Source organism: Tamandua tetradactyla, chromosome 6, assembly GCF_023851605.1.
Source record: "Tamandua tetradactyla isolate mTamTet1 chromosome 6, mTamTet1.pri, whole genome shotgun sequence".
NCBI lineage: Eukaryota > Metazoa > Chordata > Mammalia > Pilosa > Myrmecophagidae > Tamandua > Tamandua tetradactyla.
The window spans coordinates 168,078,812-168,102,259 of NC_135332.1; the positions used below are offsets into that span (position 1 = coordinate 168,078,812).

General features: G+C 43.9%; 1 protein-coding gene across 1 annotated transcript in view; it reads right to left on the reverse strand.

The window, feature by feature from the left end:
• Nucleotides 1-331: 331 nt before the first annotated feature.
• Nucleotides 332-23,448, reverse strand: part of FBXO32 (F-box protein 32) — a 36,287-nt gene continuing 13,170 nt past the window's right edge. Inside the window, exons 5-9 of the mRNA XM_077167589.1 lie at nucleotides 12,960-13,053; nucleotides 11,954-12,138; nucleotides 6,944-7,126; nucleotides 5,816-5,959; nucleotides 332-5,421 (exon numbers count right to left, since the gene is read on the reverse strand). Coding sequence (XP_077023704.1) covers nucleotides 5,332-5,421; nucleotides 5,816-5,959; nucleotides 6,944-7,126; nucleotides 11,954-12,138; nucleotides 12,960-13,053 — 696 coding nt within the window. The 3' untranslated portion in view covers nucleotides 332-5,331. The remainder of the gene's footprint in view (nucleotides 5,422-5,815; nucleotides 5,960-6,943; nucleotides 7,127-11,953; nucleotides 12,139-12,959; nucleotides 13,054-23,448) is intronic.

Consider the following 23,448-nt stretch of genomic DNA (forward strand, 5'->3'; position numbering starts at 1 on the left):
CAAGAACCACTCCTGTCTTGTTCCACCATCTGGCACAGGGTCTAGCATATAGTAGCTATTCAGTCAATATCTGTTGGCTTAATAAATTCATTATTCACTTTCCTAATCAACCTACTCTATGAACAGTATATGTAAATACCCCCATTTAAGCACAACTGGTTCAAGGTGGGTCCCCAGCAACAGCTTATTTTTCTATCTATTCCTAGAAATATTTAAACAATGGTAACAGGTTTCTGGAGAAGGAATATGTCTCAATAGGCAAATGATAAATACATTCAGCATGATTAGAGAGCCAGCTGGAATCGACGCAGAAAAAAAATGCACCAGTGTGTGTTGTTGGAAAAACATTTATTGCAATTCAGTGTCAAAAAATTTTTTACAAAAATATGCCACCGTCTGGTACAAACAACTATAAAATATCAGTTCATCATGCAAGAAAAGTGTGCAAATAATTTATACAGAAGGAGTCAGCTCACACAATATTAGATGAACATCTTTGCATGTAATTGGTCTAACCTTACACTTTCAGTTACGATATTCAACCCCTATGATATTTTTCATTTAAAAAGTACGTTAAAGCATCTAAGCTTAGGACACAGAGTGTAAGATACACCTCCGCTAGCCAGGGGGATTGGCACTTGGTGGGATAAAGATGGCATCAAGGCTTCTCAAGTATAGAGCAGCGCCAGGAGCCTTCTGCTTAACAGACTTGTGTGTTGTAAATTCAGTCTCTAAACTCAAAGACAGAAAAAGCCATGTTCGAACTGCAGAAGTAATGTTGGAGCAGATGGATTTTCAGGGGAGCTCTGGGTTTTTTTTTTTGAGCCACCATCCATTTTTGGCCAAATGGAGCACAGCCTAAGTTTTGAGAGATGTTTTTGTTGCATGAATTCAAGGACACTGATGCCCAGAAGACAGGGTAATGAATATCGTGATCCCTTGCCCCTTGCTGCTTCATGGAATAATTCCTCTCTGCTTAGTGAAGATAAGGTTCAGCAGAGAATGAAGTTCCACTAAAAGAGAAGCTGACCGATCTCACAGCAGGCACTGGAGGACGGGGTGACAGAAAGGAAGGATGAAGTGTACCTCTTGGTCTGAAGGGAGAAGGAAATACCTGCTTGTGGCCATCAAAGCCTCAGTTCTAGAAAGTAAGCCAGCTGCTCAGCCCTAATCTTCATAATTAAAGGGCTTACCTTTGTAATTAAAATACGAGTATCCTGGGAGAAAAAATGAATGTCAAATTATGCTGCTTACTTTATGGCAAATAGGTTGTACTCACTAGACGTCTGTATAAAAAGTTACGTGCCTCCTTAATTTTTCCAGTAAGAATCAGGAACTCAAAATGTTTGGAAAAGTTAGTGGCCAGAAGCCTGACACTGGGCAGTGACAGGGGCCTTCACAGAAGGGGGTCTTGGGAAGGACTAGGTCACGTGCCTCCGGCGACACTGGGAGATGCTGGGAGGCAAAAGGCGTGGCCTCAGGGGCCCCCAGGAGTGTCATCCACCCGCCACCCTGCACCAGGGGGCCGAGCCTGTCCCCTAGACGCGCTGGACACGGCTCCTTCAAAGGCAGCCGGAGCGTGGACTCCACCAGCTCTAACCTCCCCTCCAGGTTCTAAAGTCTGGGGTGGGATTTCCTTCCCTTGAAAACCATGGAGCGTTTACTGTCCTTAACAAAACGGGGAGGAAAACAACTAGGAAAGAGCAGAGCGTGAAGGGATGGTGATCTGTTTGTTAGAGACATCAGGGGCCCAAGATGTATCAAAGAGCCACGTCTCTGCGTTTGCCTAGAGGTTCAGAGTGTTTCTGAGCTCTGTTTAAACACTAAAAGGATTTTAGGCCAGCATCCAGTCAGAAGGGATGGTTCACAGACTCAGATACTTGGAAAACGATAAAAAAACAACAGATGTCAACGTATAAAACAATGATAAAGTTTAGTTTTAAAAAAAAAACCTCACGCATTAAGTTACAGTTTAAAAATTTCACACACAAAATAGAGTGTTTGCATAGCAAGACATTATTGCCCTACAGCCTGGCAGAAAAATATAAACCCAGGTGCGTATTTTATAATAAACACTGTATTGGACATTAAGAATTATATACTGCTGAACATCTCCTGAAATGAGATGTTCCCTCCTTGTAAATTACACCACTTTGCTTAGACAAATGAAATGCCAAGCTCTTTCTTTTCTTCCATATAAAAACAAGAGAAACAAGGAACCTCGGTTCATAGCCAGCGCCTCCTGAGAAGCTGTGAATCACAAAGAGGATAAGGTCGGACCACAATACACACCCGCTGTCTGACTTCACAATCACAAGTAAAGCCTGCTCTTGCTGGGAGAGTTTTGCAGAGTAAACTCAATGCATTAAACCATCTTTTCTAAGTCACTTCACTATAAAATTGATCATCATTAAAGAAATGTCATCTCACAGCTGACACATCTGGAACTTTTTATTTTTTACCTTGTACTTTTGTCAGCTTCTGCCACCCTCCCATTCAACTGATCATCTGTTTAAAGTGCCAGCATAAATAATAATACAACCTAGTTTTTTCTGGAGCTTTCTATAAAGCGAGCACTCCTAAACTTTACATAATCTTTTTCCCCAAATGCTGCACCTTTCTAACAAGAGAGCAGGCTCGTAGCTCATAAACCTTTGAGTTGGACCAGGTTATAATGTCCCTGTGCATCTACTCATATCGTCCTGAGCAGAACTCTTTCCTTCTCTGGAAGTCTCAATTATTTCATATTTGCCTTCACTTCCAAATTCTACTTTATAGGGTTTTGGGGTAGGTATTGGTCTCAGAGACAGCCAAGAGAGTAGAGCATTCTATCTATTCCAGCAATTTCCACTGTTATATCCCTTCTGACTTTTAGACTAGCAATTCTCAGACAGGGATTCCTTGTTTTTGTTTTTTAGGTCAGAGCGTTCTGGGAGGGCTTGCCAGTAGGAATTCTATAGACCATTAGTGCCCAGGGAGCAAGATTTAAAAAAAAATTTTTTTTTTTATCTCACTTTATTTTTATGTGAGGCTGTGTCCATGCTTAATAGATACCATGTGGAGCTAAAACAGACTGTTCCTTCTGGGACCTTCCCTTTGTCCTCACACAAACCATGGCATCAAAGATCTTCCATTTCTACTCCTTTCCCTGTCCCTCTCCACCTGCCATTTCCTTCCTTAGTCTCCTCTTCCAAGGAAAGAGGACCACAAACTCTGTTATTTTTCTTCAAAAAGTTCCTTGATTCTGTCATACTCCACCCCCAAAGGAGAGCTCAGAGGCACCGTCTTGGTAGACATCTCAGAAAGTCTTAACTCTGTCTCTTGGGGTAGGGATCATTTTGCACAAATGTGCATTATTGCCTGGAGAGTGAAATCACCTCCACTGCTGACAGTGCAAATGAGACCACTTCACCAGTTTTGGGCCAACAGACCAAAGTTGGCAATATTTCTGGGACTGCAAACCTGAAGGTGTCTAGGGCTTTCCATTTGCTTGGACAGTGGTTTGTGGCCCTCCAACCTCAACCCTACCTGACAAAATCTTATTCCTTACATTTATTTTTCTCATTAGGGAGGATTCAATTCAATATTTATTTTTTCTTTTTAGGAGGTGATAATGTAAAAAATGATTGAGAAACACTGGTCTAGGCACAGACATTGCAAAGTCAGGAGAACTAAACAGGGATACTTAGATTGCACATTATTGACTGAAAAGGCATGAAGAGGACATTGCATTACCAGCTTGTCCTTTGTCTTAGTTCCCCCCCTTGTTCCTCTTCCTGACCATTCCAACTCTCAGTTCAACCCCTGAAGACACGTTGTTCCTCAACCCAAATGTGAATCAAGTTCCTATTCTTTCTTCACATCTTTGCCAAGGGCATGGAGTGTGGCAACTTTATTTGCCAAAAGAAAGAAAAAAAAGCAAATGTAACTGCAAAAATATGTACATTGTTGTAGAAAAGCAAAGTTCCATAAAAAGTAAAAAAACCAAAAACACCCTTCCCCCAGGAATATTTGACAATTAACTTGAGTCCTGAGATTTCCTTCCTTTCACAGCACTGCCTCACAAGATCCCCTGGAGTAGATTTTCACTAGCCAGCCCTGAAACAGGTTTAAGATGAATTTACAGTCCCTCCTCTCCCTGTTTGGCTGGCGCTCCAGGCTTTATTTAATCACCCTTCAAGAAGACTTAATGCAGGTTGACTAAGTTTTGAACTGAGAGAGAGAAAAGCCAACTCCTCAGCCCATCACCCTACCAAGGGGAACAGCAGCTGGCAAAATGTTTCATCAGCTGACATGTAAAACTTGTGTTAAAAGCCTTTATCAGCACTGGGTCTCCAACCAGTCCACGTAAGACCTCCTATCTACGAAGATACCCCAGGAAGCCCCCACAAACCAGGAAGTTAAACAGGAATAAGGAAGTCTTCACAGCTCCTGGGTGACTCATTCTCTCTTTGCTGTAGCAGGACTTCCTCAAGGCCTGTCTTTAATTGTCCCTCAGTTTCCCCTAATGAGCAACAACACAAAATAATAATAAAAAAAAAAGGCATTTGTGCTTTGGGGCTGTCCTTAAAGGCAACTCCTAAGAGGGCCCTGTTTGCCTAAAAAGGAAGTCTGAAACAAGATGAGGATTGCTTCCAACATCTCCCAACATCTTTGATCTCTTTTAAATCACTTTTTATAGTGATGGAAAAACTTACAAGAAAAACAGACACTGCCTACTGGGTAATGTACTTTGTCAGAAAGAGCATTGTATGCTTTCTGAGGTAGACTATTGTGTGGTATCTTTGTACAAAAAGGCCCTCGCGCCAGCCCGGTTTAAGATGGGTGGTGTTTCCTTTACCTTTTCAAGACAAACACAAAATCAAAACCAAAAGCCCAGGGATTTCTCATATGTGGCTCCTCTCTCTCTCTCTCTTTTTTTTTTCTGCAAATCTTCATCATGTTGTAAACAAAGAGTGTTCTATCTTGTATTCGAGTTTTGTTTTTTTCTTCCACTCTCTAGGGAACTATAAAGGAGTTTCAGTGAACAAAAAGGAGAGTTCCATTTTCATCAGTGAAATAGAATTCCTGCTCCCACAGTCTTGCTGGCAAATCACTAGAAAAAAAAGTTTATTTACAGGATTTCTACTTTTCCATACCAATTCTAAAGAGAAGTCCATATTCTTAAATCCCAGTCAGCAATTGCATCTCTCTTCTCCAATGTCTTCCCCATGTCTTATCTCAGGAGCCAATATTTAAATTGTACACTATTTACAAACAAAGTGTCCATTCACTGTATTCCCAATTATCCAATCAGCAGGGACACTGTGAAGTGTCGTCATGTGCTGGGATTCAGAATTTGAACAAGTTGATAAAGTCCTGGGGTGAAAGTGAAACGGAGCAGCTCTCTGGGTTATTGGCTGTGCACGGGTGGTCAGTGCCCTGGAAAGGAATAGCATGGTTAGGTTTGAGTTTTCAGAGGCACCTCCCTGGCTTTTAGCAACCTAAGGTGGTGACCAACCTCAAAACAACATTCCTATGTCAAGAATGCCACAGATCTGGAAAAACTAAGAAGCTACATGAATGTGTGCACACGTGTGTGTGTGTGCGTGCATAAGCATACACGCATGTGTGTACCCGTGCACACATCGATAGGAGAATTTGGGGATGGGTGGGTCACAGAAAGAAGTAAATTTAAGGGATGAAAGGGATAAGGTCTTTGTAAGTTACTCTCCCCAAAGACTGAATCAGTCGTTACTCCTGTCTTCTGTGGGGGCTGCAGTCCCACTGCATGGGAAAGGGCAGGGGTCTGGCAGCCACCTGCTGAGACACATACCTTCCAGGAAAGAATGTGGCAGTGTCTGCAAAGCTGGAGGGTGTCTCCATACTGCTCTTTCCTTGGGTAGCATCGCACGAGTTTAAAATACATCTTCTTCCAATCCAGCTGCCCTTTGTCTGATACAATTAACCGCTTGCGGATCTAAAAATCAAATTAATAAAAGTAGTTGCAGTCCAGTTTGTCGAGAAGATGGTTTGAGGTTTTCTGGTTATGAAAAGTTCCGTCCCCATGCCTTTTCCCCCATTTTCATCTCTACCCGGCAATATGCAGAGAAAAAAAAAAACCAGCCAAGCTATAAAGGATTTCCTACTTGGCTCACCCCACTTACACAGTAGCTTTTAACTAGTCTTTTAAAGAAGCAGGTAGCTGGCGACATCCTACTAGAGACCTTGACTGAATGGTCTGTGGCTGGTCCTTTAACGTTTGGGTGCGCTCCACCCCCAGCCACATCTTTCCTTTGCTATAGACTTGAGTGAACATTTACAGGGAAGGGCACTAACTGCTTGGCACCACAGCTTTATTTTTGCATCAAATATTAGTGATTTCATGAATGGAACTTGTTGAATCGATACATCTATATAAAGCAGAAGGGAAAAAACAGCTTGGAGACAGTGTGGTCTGGAGTTGATGTCAGAGGCCCAGATTCAGATCCAAGGCCACTTTCCTTACCCAGAGAGCCACTTAGACAGCATGGGTCTGCCACTTAGCTGCCACTGGCCTTAAGTCTCTTCATCTCTTTTAAGTGGGAATAATAATGCCTACCTTCTCTGGGTTGTTTGAATGAAATGAAATAATGTCTGTAAAAGATTTTAACTGTAAAGTACCATAAAGGTCTACGTTATTTTGTTATAGAAAAATGAACTGGAACCAATTTATGAATTTTTTTTAATGACTTATGAAATGCGAATAGAATGTAAGTTTTTTGTTTTTCTGCCAAAACCATCTGCAAAATGCACACCCACATATGTGCTTATGTGTTCTTAAGAAACTCCTTGGACTGAGGTGTTCTAGTCAAACCAGGGGGACCTGGAGAGAGGGCACCCACACCTCAAGCTCAGGGATGCAAAGGCAGCTTGAGGCTGGGGGATGAAGGAGACGGGCAGGAAGGGTCTCCACACCACCCACCTGGCGCTCAGAGAAGTGGTACTGGCAGAGTTTCTTCCACAGCAGCCGGTCCTCGCTGAGCACATGTAGGTCAGGGGCCACCTGGCCCAGGCTGACCAGGTCGCGCCCATCACTCAGCCTCTGCATGATGTTGAGTTGCAAACACAAGGGCAGGTCGGTGAAGGTGAGGCCTTTGAAGGCAGGCTGCAGGGAGCAGGATGATGTTATGTCAGAGGGACGGAGAGCAATGCACAAGTTGGCACCATCTAAGCGGGCATCTGTCCCTCATCCTCCACCCTCCAGTGGTCTACAGATCAGAGATGAAGAGCAGTGAGCCCCCCCATCCTAGCTGCAGAAACAGGATCCATGGCTGAGACCAACAGACGACAGTCCAGGGGCTGGGAGTTGACAGCTGCCAGAGAAGTTTCCTAAATTTCACAAAGCTTTATACTTTGATGCTTAAAGATACTCCAAACAGCACAGGTTGGAATTTTGTGCTTCACTTGGTCCACTCAATCCTAAGATTTGCTGCCTTCCAAAGGACTCACTGCCCTGGACACAGCTCCCAGCCTACCACCTGGCATCCCATCTCACTGCCCCCTCGTGATCTCTGATCCCTCCAAGCAGGTTTACTTGCCAGCACCGGGACAAGCCTTGTCCACCTGTCCACAAGGTCCCTGCCATCCCCAGCCCCCTCTGCATGTCCAAATCCCACTCGTCCTCAGATCCAGTTCAAACCCACTTCCTCTGAAATACTTTCTTCACTGCTGTGTCTGCCTTACGCCTTACTAACAGCACCTTCCTAGAGCTAGGATCCCTCTTAAACACCTTTTGCAAGGCCTTCCTCTTTTGTTATGTATTTCAATCCTTTCTTCAAAGAAACATTTAATGGAATGTTCCTGCTAGAATTTAAGATCCATGAAGGGGAAATCTCTTGTCTTTTTTTCTTCACTGTATCCCCAGTGCATTTAGAATAAAACTTAGCGTTCCATGGAATACTTTGGAAAACCATCAGTGTGTGGATAATAGAATGGCAATTAATCATGAACTTATGTGGGAGTGTATTTTACTACCCCCTGAGCCTTTAGTTAAGCCCTTTATTCTTACTGGTATCGTGATGAGCTTATGTCTACGTTACCCGACCCCAACCACTGTCCTTGAATCCCTTGCAGATTAGCCCAGCAAAAACAACCTCTCTTGGCTGCCTACTATGGCCTGGTACTGCAGCTGCTACACTGGGCTCACTGTAGGTGGGAGACCCAGAAATCTAAGTGAAATATTACAGAACAAATGCCAAATGTTAACGAGGAGGTGGGAACAGTCCACATATAGCAGGCCCTCGGTAGTATAAGCAGATATGTCTTAACAGCAATAGGATGTTACCATTTGGATAAGAAGTCATCAGCCATCTGGGACTGTGGTTCCTTGTCCTTCCTAAGCCAGTCCTGGGTGAGCTCCTAATTTGGGACTAATGACTTTTTTAAGCCAATATTTTATTACCTCTAAAAGGTCCCAGGGTAAAAACATAACACAAGGAAACCCTTCCCTTGCTCAGAGGAAGATACCCTGGGGTTAGCGTCAACTTCCCTCAAATTTTTAGGGAACTAGACTATAGAAGGCCCATCAAAGCCCAAACACACAGAAGATTCCAGGGGGACCACTTGGTCTCAGCAATGCCCTACTGCGTCTCCTACCAGGTAGGGTAGGAGTGTTGAGGGACGGTGGCAAGGAGCTGTGGTTAGATCAAACTAGTAAGAAGAATGGAAGGTGGCACGGAAAGGACATCAATGGGCAAGCAGCAGGTGTGGACCTCAGACGCGCAGGGGAAATGTGGGCCTTGGTGTCCCCACACACAAAATGAATGGTTTTCAAAGACTTTGGCGATCTCTTCCAGCTCTAGCAGTCAGACTTGGAGTGGCTTTAGACTCCAATTTCATCAAAAGTGTCTATGACTTGACAATTTATAATGCTTGATTCTACCTCAGGCTGCCAGGCTGAACTCTGAATAGTTTGCAGAATTCAGGACTTCGTTGGATTGCAGGATGCCTTAGACCTATTTGTTATTTATCATCTGCTGCTGATCATATGAGCTAATAAAACTGCCATGAGATTTTCTTTTTGTGTGCAGCACTTCAAAGGATCTACTTTTTTGGTTAAAACTCCCAGGCCGATTATTACATTAGCTCCTATTAAAGGCAAGTCCACTTGGCAGAGCACACTGTCAAATTTTCAAATCCAAAGTTTTCCAAAAACCTTGCCCAGACCCCTTGCCGAGCCCTTACTCCTGATAAATGGTTAACTGCTTGCAGGCTTTCTACCTTTTGACTGTAAACACATAAAAGAAAAAACGAAGTTACTTTTACTCCACCAATCAAATACCTGGCTAAAATCCATTGATACCTAACCCTGCTCCCCATGCTTCAAAACACTGCCTTTTGCCGACAGCATACTCTCAGTGTAATTAATTTTCTCTTCCACAAGCCAGTTCTCTTAATTTTTTTCTTTCATCCTTATTATATTAATTATTTTTGCCAAATAAAAATTGGCTCCATAGAATTAGATACGGAAAATTTGCAGGAAAACAAGACTATGAGCTGGGAAGATAATGATAGGACTCTGGCAAATAGAAAGCAATTTCCATAAATGTCACCTTAACATTTTCGTGTAATAACATATTTCTCTTTGGTCCAAAACTGCTGAAGAGTAAGTTTTAAAATATGATCCAGACTGAAGTAATTAAGTCCTGTATTTCATTCTTTCTTTCTTTCCTCTGGAGGGTTGGGCCTTTGTGTGAAAAGTTTTCAAGACTCTGCATCCCCAGCTATCTCTCCGGGATGTAGCTCAGAGCCAAGGAGGGTTGGGACCCTGGGGCCAGAAGGCAGTAGGGTGTCAGGGTTAAAAGCACAGCCTCCAAGCGCAATCCCTGTGCTACACCCTACCTGGTCCCAGGCCAAATTATTTCCACTCAGTCTGTTTTCTCATTTATAAAATGGGTAAATGTATATCTTATGTACAGAGTGGGTAAGATAATGCATATAAGTACATGGCACAGTGCCTGGCTATCAGGAAAAGGCTGATCTTAGGAGGTGCCCCTTGAGCCCAGTCTCAAATGTTAAGAAGCCACCATACAAAGAGGGGACAGTGAACTTAAAATCCCCAAGGCAGGAAAAAGCTTGGAGTGTGTGGAAAAAAGGCAGGTTTGGCCGGGGTGCAATCAGCAAGGGGAGGATGAGATGAACTTTAGTGTTGGATCTGTTCTGCCTGAGATTTCATTGGATTAAAAAGGTTTGACAAAAGATGGATCACTGGATAACTAGCTGGGAGAGGGCTGAATTGGAAGAGAGTTTAGAAATCACTGATGTTAAGAAAACCTCACCATTTTAGGAATAAGGAGTCCAGGGTGCTGGCCCCAGTTATGCATAACCCCAGGGAAGTTATGGGGCTTCTCCAGCCCATGCCCCACCCCAATCCCACCCTATCCCCTAACCCCTGAAAGAGTAAAAGCAACTATAATAGCTATTTCTCAGGAGTGTCTTGTGGATCACCTGAGGGGAATTCTGAGCAGTAAGTTGGTGTAATGCAAGGTGCAGGGGCAGATGTGAGCAAGGAGGCCCCTGATGTGGACGGGGGAACAGAGCGCACTGCAGGTAGGCACAGCCGTATAAATGGGAGTGCGGCAAAGGAGCTGCAGGGAAGATGCCCGTGGGACAAATCAGACTTACTCAGTTATAGCCCTGGCTAGGTAATTCTCTTAGGGGTGCAGAAAAAACAGCTAAGTTTTAAGTCCAGGCCATAGAGAGGATGCCAGAAATCAGGTAGAAAGGGTAAGCGGGTTTTCTTTGTGAAGTTTAACTATGAATTTGGGCCTCAGATTGACATTGTCAAAACTATGCCCTTCTTGAGAGATGGGGGTGGGGTAAATTATTAGAATAAATCAGGTAAATGCTCAGAATAAAAACTCCTATTTCCTTAAACTAATCAAATAATTGAGATATTTTTTAAAGATTACCTGTGCTTGAGCTCTGTTCCATGTACGTGCATGCATGAGTGTGTGCCTGTGTGGATGTCTGCAGTCTAAGCAACTGTGAGGTTTTCTAATTGTTCCCTTTATTTTAGAGCTTAAGAAATTAAGGCTCAAAGAGGTTATTAACAGGAAAGTCAAGGACATTGTATTTTGAAAACATCATAGAGTAAAATAAAATAAAAGAAGTCAAAGAGGCTTCTTCATGCTACCTTCTCTTCAGATGGGGCAGCCCCAAACTATCAGCTCGGGTCCCGGAAACAACTTAGGGCAACCATGTCGGTGATTAGATAAGTAAGCAAAGTGCTAAGTGAGCTGCCCAAGAGCATCTGTCCATTAGTGAACCTTAAGAGATTAGACCCACATCTTTGTCACATTCTTTGTGTGCCTTAGTCCTGCTGGCTATTAACAGGACAAAAGCTGGGGGCCAAGTTATCTTCTGAAAGCAAAAAGAAACTATAGATACAGGCAGCCATGTTTAATTGGTGATGCAGAGCCTTTTTTTTTTTGCTTTGAATGAGATCTGCTCATCTCTTTTCCTACACGTGTGCTCACCATCTTTAATCAAAGGCTTTCTTTGTCATGACTACCCATCATTAGAACCAGAAATGCGGAAGATTGGTACCAGTTCTCCAAGCCATAACTGCTCTATTGTACTCCAGGCAGTGTCCTAAAGCTATAAACAAGTTCTTTAAGAGGAAAGGGGCAAAGAGGAGAGGTCTCCAAACGCCATTAAGAATTTCTGAGTGATTCAGCTGGAACTCCCCAAATACCAAGTTTCCAATTTTCCCACGAGGTTTCACTGGGCTGTCACCCTTCACCTACTTGCAGCCTGTTTTGCTCTCCCGTTCTCAGGAGTCCCCCACCCCACCATCAGCATCCACTGTAAAGCATCAGCTCAGAGCAGTCCAGCCTCTTTGCCCAGCACAGGGGATTTAAAGCCCAGCCTTGCCGGGGAGGACCCACCTGAACCCTTCCCTGCAAGGGGAAGCTTGAGCATTGCTGCTTACCCTGGTGATCTGGATGCTGTTCAGCTGCTGCTGCCAGTGCAGGATGGTCTCCATGCGGTGCACCCACATGTTAATGTTCCCGACCAGCACGGACTTGCCTACCCTTTGGACCAGCGTACACAGGGATGTGTAGAGGGTCTGGAGCAGTTCCCGTATTAATCTAATGTTCTGCTGGTCTTCAAGGACTTGAGAAGGGAAGAAAAAGAAGATAAACATTATGATGCTGGAACTCTGTTTTGTAAGTGGGCTTTTCTTCTTGTCCATTCTGCTCCTGTTACCTGGGCACTGCCCCTAGGGACATGGTTTTCTTTCTTGCAGGTGTTCTTTCTATGCTTGGCTGAGCTCCTGCACTGGAGGTTACTGGATGGAGTTTCTACTACCTTTGTTCTCTGCTCCCCAGTTTTCTATAAAGCCTCTTTCTCTTTTCATTGTTCCACCGATACTGGTGGCTCACTTGATCTGAAAGCCATTTCTTGTGCCCATCAGTGACATCCCTTTGAGGTGATCAGTGGAAGGAGCACAGGTCTGAGATTCAGGAGCGTGGGCTCTAGTCCTATCTAGTTGACTCTCTGTGTGATCATGGACAAATCTCTTTCTCCATGGGCCTCAGTTTCTCCCTATGCATGAGTCAGCTGAACCAAAGAGCTAAGGATCCTTCCAGCTCAGACAGTCTAAGCATCTGTTCTGCCTTGCCCACAGCTTTACTTTTTAGAAATTTGGAATCCTGAGGCTCAGAAGCCTGCAATGAGAAGCCTGAGAAGCTCTTACTGAGGTAAATGGATGATCCCAATGATGGGACAGGAGGGTGATGGTTCCACTCTTTGCTCTGAGTATGAGTTGCACCCCTTCCTGAGTTGGAATACGACATCCCTGAAAATGCATCTGAATTTATTCATTTCCATCCACTCACATTCTTTTATATCTAATGACATGTCCACTCTATTGGAAAATCCACTCCCCCATCCCATGCATACAAAAAGGGGTGAGAGAGTGTGGGAGAGTTCACCTTTCAGTACCACTTTTTCCAAAATGTTCATGAAGTTCTTTTGGGCGATGCCACTCAGGGATGTGAGCTGTGACTTTGCTATCAGTTCCAACAGCTGTGGATAAAAATAGAAGTTTCCACGTTTAGAATACAGAGATATTTTTCTCCTCTAATCTTCACTTTTGAGTCACACGATCCGTAGATACAGGCAGACAGGGAGAGATAAATGGCAGGCAGGGCCACAAGGCAATGGAAAGCAGATACCGACAGTAAAAGACAAATGGGGGCAATACAAAGCCCAGAAATAAGGCTGAATACTTCATGCTTTTTTTTTCTTTTAAGTTTTTCTTTTAAGTTTGGCTAATCCTTCCTACTTGTCCTACTTCAGCAAGTGAAGCTGACGTGCTCTGAAGGGAACAACACCTCCCATGACCTGTCAGCTTCTGCATAATCACCCCCAGGGGGATTTCTGCCCCCACTTGAACTCCTTCTCCATTAGCACTTCTGCTCTCATTCCCCCGAAAACTCAGTCAGCAACACTGTGCATTGCCCAAGGAAGGGGCAATTCTTAACCAGACAGCTCCTGCCTATGCAGTGCCCAAGAAAAGTATCTACCATTTACACTCTCCCTTTTTCTGGCGAAAAAGGCCAATCATGGAAAGAGAAAGAACATTCAGGGATGTATACTATATATACATATTTCTATTTAGAGGTAGTGAGGTCACAGTGGTTAGGAGCTCAGGTACTTAAACTCTCAGCCTTAGGTTCAAGACTTGATTTGTCCACTTAATAGCCCCGTGACTAAGGGCAAGATCCCAGATGTGTGTGTTTGGTGCTCTAGTTTCTTCAGCTGTCATAATAATTCCTAGAGACCCCCAAGTTTTCATGAGTTTTAAATGAGGGGATGCACAGAAAGCTCCAATCACAGTGCCTGGCATACATTAAGTACTAAAATAAAGGTTGGTTGGTTTGTTGATGCTTTATGTCCCATTTCCATTATCCCTAAACAAAAAAAAATACAGATAACTTAAGTGGTGTCCCATGGTTGATGTCTTCTTAGCGCAATCTTTCTTTCCTTCTACAGCAAAATTCTTTACAGATGTGGTAAGACTTTCTCAAAACAGCAAATATTCTATTGTTGAAAAAGAAAACGTCTAGAGATCATTCAGTTCAACCTACTTCACAGATGAGCAAAGAGAGGCCCAAAAGGCTAAAGTGTTACTAGCTAGCTACCTCACAGCCCGCAAGGGGACTCAGTAATGTCTTTCTTAAAGGAAAATAAACAGACATGCTTCGTACTTTCGGGAGACTATCAAACAAAAGAGGTTGATATAAAGTGAAAATGAATCATTTCACCAGAACCCATATGGCCTTCAACCATAGTTGATAAAGTAAACTAGATGTAGAGAACCAAGACTCCTTTATGGAAAACCCTGGATCTCTTACTTCCACCAAACTACCAAGGGGGTGTCATCTCTGCCAGGCCCTAGCCCAGCCTTCATCTCAGGTCAATAAAGGCCAAGTACACATTGTGCTGGGCGCTGGAACCAAGGCCCAGAGCCCCCAAAGTGAAATGGTTCAAAATTGAGCTTCACAGGAGACAGGTAAAGCTGTATCAAAGCCCCTGGCAATCCCGTGCACCTCTGCTTCCGAGGCATTTGTTTAGAATTTTGGTCTCCATGGAGCCCTATAGGAGGCTGTCAAACCACGTATGGACTTTCAGTTTCCTGAACATAAATTTTAAGTTAGAAAAAGAAAAAGCAAAACAAAACCCTTTTCCTGCCTGTCTTGTATATCTTTCACACCTGCAGGGAGGGGGCTGGTCCTCTGTGGGAGGAGGGGGCAAGGGAAGGCTGAGGTTTGTTTTTTAAGTTTAGATGATCTAAGGCTGGAAAGTCAGGAGCTGACCGGGTGCCCCTAGGAGAGGTAAGACATCAGAACATCAGCGGAGGCCACGTCCACGGGCAGTGACCACATGGGATGCCCGCTGCCTGTCTGATTCGGCTCTGTCACCAGCCAGCACGTGACAGCCAAGAGAGGATGGAAGGTGGCAAAAAGAGACTGGCCAAACTTCCATTTATCTCCTGGACGCATATTAAGATTCAGAAGACTGAGCGGATGGTGTGTTAATACCCTGAACCTCACACATGCAGTCCAAAGCAAGATGAAAGCAAACTGCAGCCCTCAGTCTGCTCTCAGAAGGGCAGCGGCTGTGTCCTGTGACTCACGGCTGGGTGGGGGCGGGTCCAGGTGTGGAGGAGGGAGGGGGCGGGGCCCTGGTGGCTGACGGAAATCCATCTGCTCAGATGCCATGTGACCACTGTCTCATGAGGGTGTCACTTTTAATCATGTCTAAAAAGGCACCTATCACAAGGACAAGAACACTCTCATGGCTATGACCGCATGTTTCAGGGCACAAAAAAGCCCTCTGGTCTGAACTGAGATTATCTTCTTTAAGGAGGAGGAGGACTAGAGCAGGAAAAATCTGTCAGTTGGCAGAATGACATGTCAGGCACCTGTGTTTAATCCTATCCCAAGGGAAAGTCCCTCTTTCTACTGCCACGCAGCAACGGGGTCGGGACACAGAGCCCCAGAGGAGGCCTGGATTCTCTTGCTGGGTGACCTTTGTAACTGTCATTCATTCACCCAGTACCTACCGAGCAACCGCTGTGTTCTAGAGCCGTGACAGGTACTGGAGATGTGACGACACAGCCACAGTCCCTACACTCATGGAGTTTATCCTCTAGTCTTTGGTCTAAGTCATTTAACCACTCTGAAACCCAGTTTTTTTTTAATCTTTCAAGTGGAAATGAAAAGACTTTACCTACTTTACAAGGTTATGAGAATTGTACGAAATAGAGATGCAAAAATTCACCATAAATGCCAATCAATCAGTCATTATTATTACTGTAAGGTATTATTTATTTTCTCCCCAAACCCCAGTCTCTCAGTGGGGTTTAAAAGTCACTATCAGGAGCCGGCAATTTTTTTTTTTTTTCTGAAAAGAGCCAGATGGTAAATATTTTAGACTTTCTGGGGCATATGGTCTCTGTTGCAAGGGTTCAACACTGCTGCTGAAATGCAAAAATCCCCATACCCAGAATGTAAACAAGTGGGTGTGGCTGTATTCCAATACAACTTTATTTAAAAAAACAGGCAGACAGCCAGATTTGGCATTTGGACCATAGTTATGCTGACCCTTTGTCTATATGGTAAAGTTTAAGGGTGAGGACTCCACAGCCAGGTGCCTGCCTCAGTTTCCCTGCCTGTCAAATGTGCATATTAATAGCACCTACCTCCAAGTTACTGTGAAGATTAAATGTGTTTGTAAAGCATTCATAACAGTTCCTGGTACAAAGAATATACTCAATAAATTATCATTAGCCTTTATCATAACATAGAGAGCACTGGTGGGTAAAATCATTGCCCTGGAGAGAATCATGGATTAATAGGGCAAAGTAGAGCTGTTTTAGAGTCCTTTAAAAAATAACTGTTTCAATTTTATATACCATTAACCAAATTCTTTGCTTTCCAATTTTAATACTCCTTGCTGTCATTTTTATTATGTCTGTGATACAATTAATAGCTCTCTGTTGATAAAAGTTCATGTTGACACATTTTTATGCCTTACATAGTTGCGTCTACCATGCAACTTTATTTTGTGAACAAAAAATGGGGGTTTACTATGTGCCAGTGGCTGCGCTAAGCACTTTACACACATGATCTTGTTTAATCTTCAACGACAACCCAGTAAAGTGGGTTCTATTAACCCAGCTTGATAGTTGAGGATCCTGAGGCTCAGAGAGATTAACTTACCCACAGACACACCAGTAGCAGCAAATGGTGCAGCCAGGACTTGTGCCCAGGTGTGTCTATCAGGGATCACGTGTTTTTTTTTTAGAAATCATTCCATTCTACATATGCAATCAGTAATTCTTAACATCATCACATAGATGCATGATCATCATTTCTTAGTACATTTGCATCGATTTAGGAAAAGAACTAGCAAAACAACAGAAAAAGATATAGAATGTTAATATAGAAAAAAAAATAAAAATAATAATAATAGTAAAAAAAAAAAGAAAAAAAGACAAACAGACACAAAAAAACCTATAGCTCAGATGCATTTTAACATGCTTACTTTACAATTAGGTATTATTGTGCTGTCCATTTTTGAGTTTTTGTATCTAGTCCTGTTGCACAGTCTGTATCCCTTCAACTCCAATTGGCCATTATCTTACCCTGTTTCTAACTCCTGCTGGACTCTGTTACCAATGACATATTCCAAGTTTATTCTCGAATGTCGGTTCACATCATTGGGACCATACAGTATTTGTCCTTTAGTTTTTGGCTAGACGCACTCAGCATAATGTTCTCTAGGTCCACAGGATCATGTGTTTTGATAGCCGAAGGACTTCCATTTGTCAAGGCCAACTGATTTTGCATTTAGGGCCAAGTTTTACTTTAAAAATGGAAGCAAGACCATGCATTACGCTCCGGAGAAATAAGAGTCTGGACATTGTATATGAACATTATGTCGTGACTTTTAACATTAAAGGAGAAATAATACCCAGAAAGTGTTCATAGACTGTTTAGGGTGAGGCAGTTCTTTGGGTAAACCATTCAGGTCTGCTTTCCACATCAGCTATAATTCTAGAGGTTCAGAACCAGTAAGTAGCATTGTGGGGAATTAGTAGTAAAGAGGACAGAACTGATTAATTTTATTTCTGTGTGCCTGGGGGAGTAGGTTTGTACCTGAGCTGTTCGCTTACCAAGATGCCTTAGCCAGTGTGATCTTTGCCTCTAGCCACAGAGAAAAGGAGAGTAAAGAAAAATGTCTTGCGTGGAAACGGCTGTTTGTTTTCTGGCCAGCAAATTTTAGAACAGGTGCCAGTAATGTGTGGCAGTGTTTCAGCAGAGGCAGGGGGTGCAGCGGCACAGGGAGGGGGCTGGCGGCCTGGCCTCTCCCGAGTCCCACGGTATCGTCCCAGCGTAGGCAGCTTGGGGATCTAGCATGACTTACAGGGACCACGCCATGCAGTAGTAAGAACGGTTCTGAGCAACCAGAGGAAGGATTTGGTGGCCACTGCCGGCTGAGACCACATCCTGCTCTTGCGCTTTTGCTCATGCTCGTTCAGTAGATTGTTGAGCAGGAAAAAAAGCTAGTTGCGGGCAGTATCCTAATCTAAGAGCAGAGATCAACCTCGATTTGAAGTGAATGGGCAGGAGACAGAGCTCCACGACTCTACCCACATAAAAAGTAGGTTTCTTTTCTTCCCCTCGATTCATCTTGGCATCCATTCATATTAAAAAAAATGCATCAGCTCATCTTACTTCTTTGCTTGATGCTCTGAAACGGCTTTCCTTTACATTTAGAAAAAAACCCAGGCTCCTTTGCACGACTGGTCCTTGTGCCTTCTCCAGCCTCATCTTGCCCGCATTTCCCACGCTCATTCCGCTCCAGCCACAGAAGCCAACTATTGTTTCCCAGCAGGCCAAGTTCATTCCCACATTCCGGCTTTTGTCCTGCCTGAAATCCACTTCTTCACATGGCCGGCTCTCACTCATCTCAGGTTCAGTTCAAATGTCGCCTTCGTGGTGCCCAGAGCCCTCCTGTATGAAAAGCTCCAGGAACCTGTCATTAACCCTAGTATGAGTTCTCTGTTCTTCACGGCACTTGGACGTGTCTGAAATGAGCCTGTTTATTTATTTGCTTAGAGTCTAATTAGGATATTAATTCCAAACAGCAGGGGCATATTTTGTTCACCGCTCTGTCTCAAGCCTGGCACATGTTAGATACTCAACAAATTCTTGTGTTTTTTTTCTCCTTTCTTTCTTTCTTTCCTTTTATAAATACATTTTCTTTTAGAATTATGGAGTGTTAGAGCTGAAAGGGGCCTGAGAAACGATTTCCCCGAATTCCCTCCTGCTGTAAATGACGAGGCTCGTGACGGCCGAGGGGCATACCCAAGGTCAATGGTCAGTGGTCTGGACTGTCAGAAAGGTATGCATATGGGATCTGGTCCTGGACTGATGCCCCAGGAGCAGCACATGGGCCTAGGAGTAAATCACTTTTAATACAAACATATTGCAAACATTTTCCAGCAGCTGAGATCTAGACAGGTGCTAAATAATCAGGGTTTCAGAAGCAACAACAGAAACAGCAGCTTCCTTGGCCTGTTAATTTAATGAGACAAAAACCACGCCAAAGTTGATCATGAGGCTGTTGCCTAAGCAAGCTCTATCTCATAGACTATTAAGAAAATAATTTGTCCCCCAAGTCTACCACTGTCCCATGACAGTGGGACTTTATAGCCTGAAGTATATATCTGACTGGAAAACACTGACAGTTATCAAAAGAGTTCCAGCTTTAAGAAGCCCCTTCCATGTCTCACATGCTCAATATCCAAGTTAGGTGCCTATTAGAAGATTATGTCTTTTGCAGCAAAACTCTTGGTTACATTTGGCAGTGCCTCTGCCTGCTCTGAGTGCTGCGTACTTCCAACACCCTTATTTACTCAATGGATGATACAGATTAAAAACCTGGAAAGTTTTGTCCTAACTTTGAGCTTGAACACTGACAGGCTGGACAAGCAAAGTTTTCAACTACGTTAATAATCTTCAGGCGTGTCAAGATTGGGTAAATATTATTTGCAAGTGAAACATCTCTCTAACTGAGGGAGTTAAAATAAGAAGATGATGGCCAAGTTTACACAAATTAATTGTATTCTCAGCGGAGAAATTTGCCTGTCTGACTGGCTATCATCCTTCCAGATACTTTTGAACTTAAGAGTGACACCCTACTCCCAACTGCTGCTCAGTCTGAGCAGCTTTGTGTGGGTCAGTGGTTTTGCTTAAACTGGGTGTTCTAGTTTGCTAGCTGCCGGAATGCAATATACCAGAAATGGAATGGCTTCTAAAAGTGGGAATTTAATGAGATGCTAGTTTACAGTTCTAAGGTGGAGAAAATATCCCAGTTAAAGCACGTCTATAGAAATGTCCAATCAAAGGCATCCAGGGAAAGATACCTTGGTTCAAGAAGGCTGATGAAGTTCAGGGTTTCTCTCTAGTAAGAAGGCACATGGCAAACTGGAAGGGCACATGGTGAACATGGCGTCACCTGCTAGCTTCTTCTCCTGGCTTCCTGTTTCATGAAGCTCCCCGGGAGGCATTTTTCTTCTTCATCTCCAAAGGTCGCTGGCTGGTGGACTCTGCTCCTCGTGGCTATGTCGTTCTGCTCTGCTCTCTCTGAATCTCTTTCATTCTCCCAAATGTTTCCTCATTCATAGGACTGCAGAAACTTATCAAGACCCACCCAAATGGGTGGAGACATGTCGTCACCTAATCCAGTTTAACAACCGCTCTTGATTAAATCACATCTCCAGGGAGATGATCTGATTACAGCTTCAAACATACAGTACTGAATAGGGATTATTCTGCTTTTACGAAATGGGATTTTGATTAAAACATGGCTTTTCTAGGGGACATACATCCTTTCAAACCAGCACACTGGGCCTCTCTTCCATGCCAGACTCTCTCTCTCTACCCTGTGATTCTATGAAGTTGAATGGCACATCCTCTGTCCTTGGACACCATCGCTCTTCCCCCCACTCCCCAGTCTTGGTTTCTGCTCATGCCATTTGTCTAGGAAAAGCTTTTCCCTTGTGGGGTAGCTAATTTTATGTGTCAACTTGGTTAGATTATGGTGTTCAGCTGTTTGGTCAAACACTGGTCTCGATCTTGCTGTGAGGTGTTTTGTGGATGTGATTACATTTACAGTCAGTTGACTTGAAATAAAGATTACTCTTGGCGATGTGGGTGGGCATCATCCAATCTGTTGAAGGCCTTAAGAGCAAAAGAATGAGGTTTCCAGAGGAAGGAGAAGTTCTGCCTCAGTATTACACCATCTTTTCCCCTGAGTTTACAGTCGGCTGGTCTTCCCCACAGATGGTGGACTCAAGACTTCAACATCAACTCTTGTTGGAACTTCCAGCTTGAGGGCCTGCCCTATGAATTTCAGATTTGCAGCCCCCACAGTCAAGTGAGCCAATTCCTTAAAGTAAATCTCTTACTGCACACACACACACTCCACACACAGATCCTATTGGTTCTGTTTCTTTGGAAAACCCCGGCTAATACTACCTGCCCCTCTCCTCTGGCCAAATCCCAGCCATCCTTCAAGGAAGGAGAATTTCAGGTTCTTCCTGTTCTAAGAAGCTGTCTCCAATCCCTCTTCTGTTCTCCTTGCCAGTACCAAATTCAACTTGCCACTTAAGAAATTGTGTTTTATCCTTCAAAGGATCCTAGAAGCTCCCAAGAAACAGCGGCCAAGTCTGACAAGATCCTTGTTTCCATTCAATTAGCAATGGCAATATTGGATATATAGCATGGACTTAACAGAATTATCCGTTGAGGAATTCAGAAGCATTGACTCAATGCAAATTCACTGCATATGGGAACCTACCAGGAGGATATTGTTGACTTTTTCTTTGCCTTTAAGAGAATTGAGGTGGGTTTGTATCCTAGCTCACAGACACTTAAAATAAGCCTCTTGTCCTACGCCCAATCAGAGCCACTCAGAGTACAGTGTGCAGTACAGCGTGCAGAGTCAAAGGCTCTCGGAATACCTCTTTTCAGATGGGAGAAGAGCCCGCTGAAATAGCACTTAAAACTTGGCTCACCTGTTCTGCTTCAACAGCTAATGCACTTATAGAATAAACAGAATTGAGACTACACATTTAAATTATTTTTTTACTGTGAGGGTCCATATCAAAAACACCACTGTTCTGATCTTTCAGCCTTCCCCCATTCCCCAGGAGGCCCCCCCATACTTTTGCAGGTGACCCCCACCCACTTCTTTGGGCACTGAAGGACCTATTTGCCTGCATGATAATTCTGAGAGACACTGGCTTTCTCCAGCAAAATTACTGGCAGCCTAAGCAGCATTCACCAAAGAACTGACCCTTTGTCCTCACTGTTAATTCCCTGCAGTCGGTTCTCTTGTCACAATCAGTGGTCTGACTCATTTTCAAATGGGCTCACGGCTCTGCTCTTTTGATTCTGTTGCTGCTGCAGTGGCTGGTCTCCTTCCCTCCATCCTGGCTTCTCTGTCCCAATGGAAAAAGACACCACTAGTTTTGAGACCCAGGTGGCAGAGGCTGCCCTCCACTGGAGGAGGGCACTGAGTGTGAGCTGCCCCACATTAGTCCAAGGTCACTGCAGTGAGGGGCCTGCAGGAAGGGGCCAGGCGGCCACGCACATCACGTTCCATCAGAGGCTTGGCAACAGCGTGCCCTTAATTGAAGGCACTGGGTTTAAATTTGACTCACAGTGCCATATGTCAGCCTTTCGTTTGCCAAGCCACCAGTCAACTTAAACTAAAACACGTTTTTGGAAAATGTTTTTAAGTGTGGTAGGAATGAAGCAACTCACTGGAAACATTCAAATGGACTAGGGTGGTAATGCAGAAAAAAATAAGCATGTGTGTCAATTCAGGTTGCGATGTTCTTTGCGGCGGCGGGCAGAGGGTGGGTTACAAGCTATGTTTGTCCTTCTTGATCCATTAGCAGCCCTGGGCCAGTTTATTCCAGTCAAGAAATTGGTGTCATGTTCTTCACGCACTTCCTCTAATGATGATGGCTGCAGCCTCTGTATAGTTGGCCTCATTCTCATCTCCTAGACAGAGCTGAGAGTGACCAGATCAAAGGTCACTCTGCATTAGGGCCCTTTACCGAGAGGGTATGTATGGGCGTGTGCGCACACACATGCAGGCTCGTATTTCAGTTATGATAAAAGACAGCAGGCTCCGTTAGGTATTCTGCCATCCAGGCAGTGCAGTGGAGGGGAAAGAGCACTGGACCAGGAGTCGGAGAGCAGGTTTAAGCCCTCCCACATACCCCTTCCTGGTGAGGCAACCTTGTGCACATCTCTCAGTTCCCTGCTTCTGCTTCCTCATCTTAAAAATGGCTTAACAACATCTGCCTAATTCATATCCTGATTGTGTTCATCAATAAGCAGATGTATAGGGACATAATTTGTAAACTGCAAAGCGATGTACTTGTAATTTGATAGCTGATGGTATCTGGGGGTGACAGAAGCCATTCTGGGCTGGGGAATCAAGAAGTCACAACTTTCTAAAACACTGCTTTTGTCAAGGTGCTCCGTTTCTCAGTGGCTCTCTTGCTTACCAAATGAGCATCAAGTTAAGTAGCCTCACCCTCCTCTGAAGTCTTTCCAATCTCCTTTTCTAGTGATATTTAATATGAATAATATAATCACCGACATTTATGGATCTCTTGCCATACATGAAAATGCAGTATAAGCTGCTTATCTTATTTAAGTAGTAAATACCCCCTGCGATGGCTCCGTGAAAGGGGATTATTATCTTCCCCAATTTTTTTTTTTTTGCATGGGCAGGAACCGGGAATCGAACCCGGGTCTCGGGCATGGCAGGCGTGAACTCTGCCAGTGTGCCACCATCACCCACCCTATCTTCCTCATTTTATAGAGG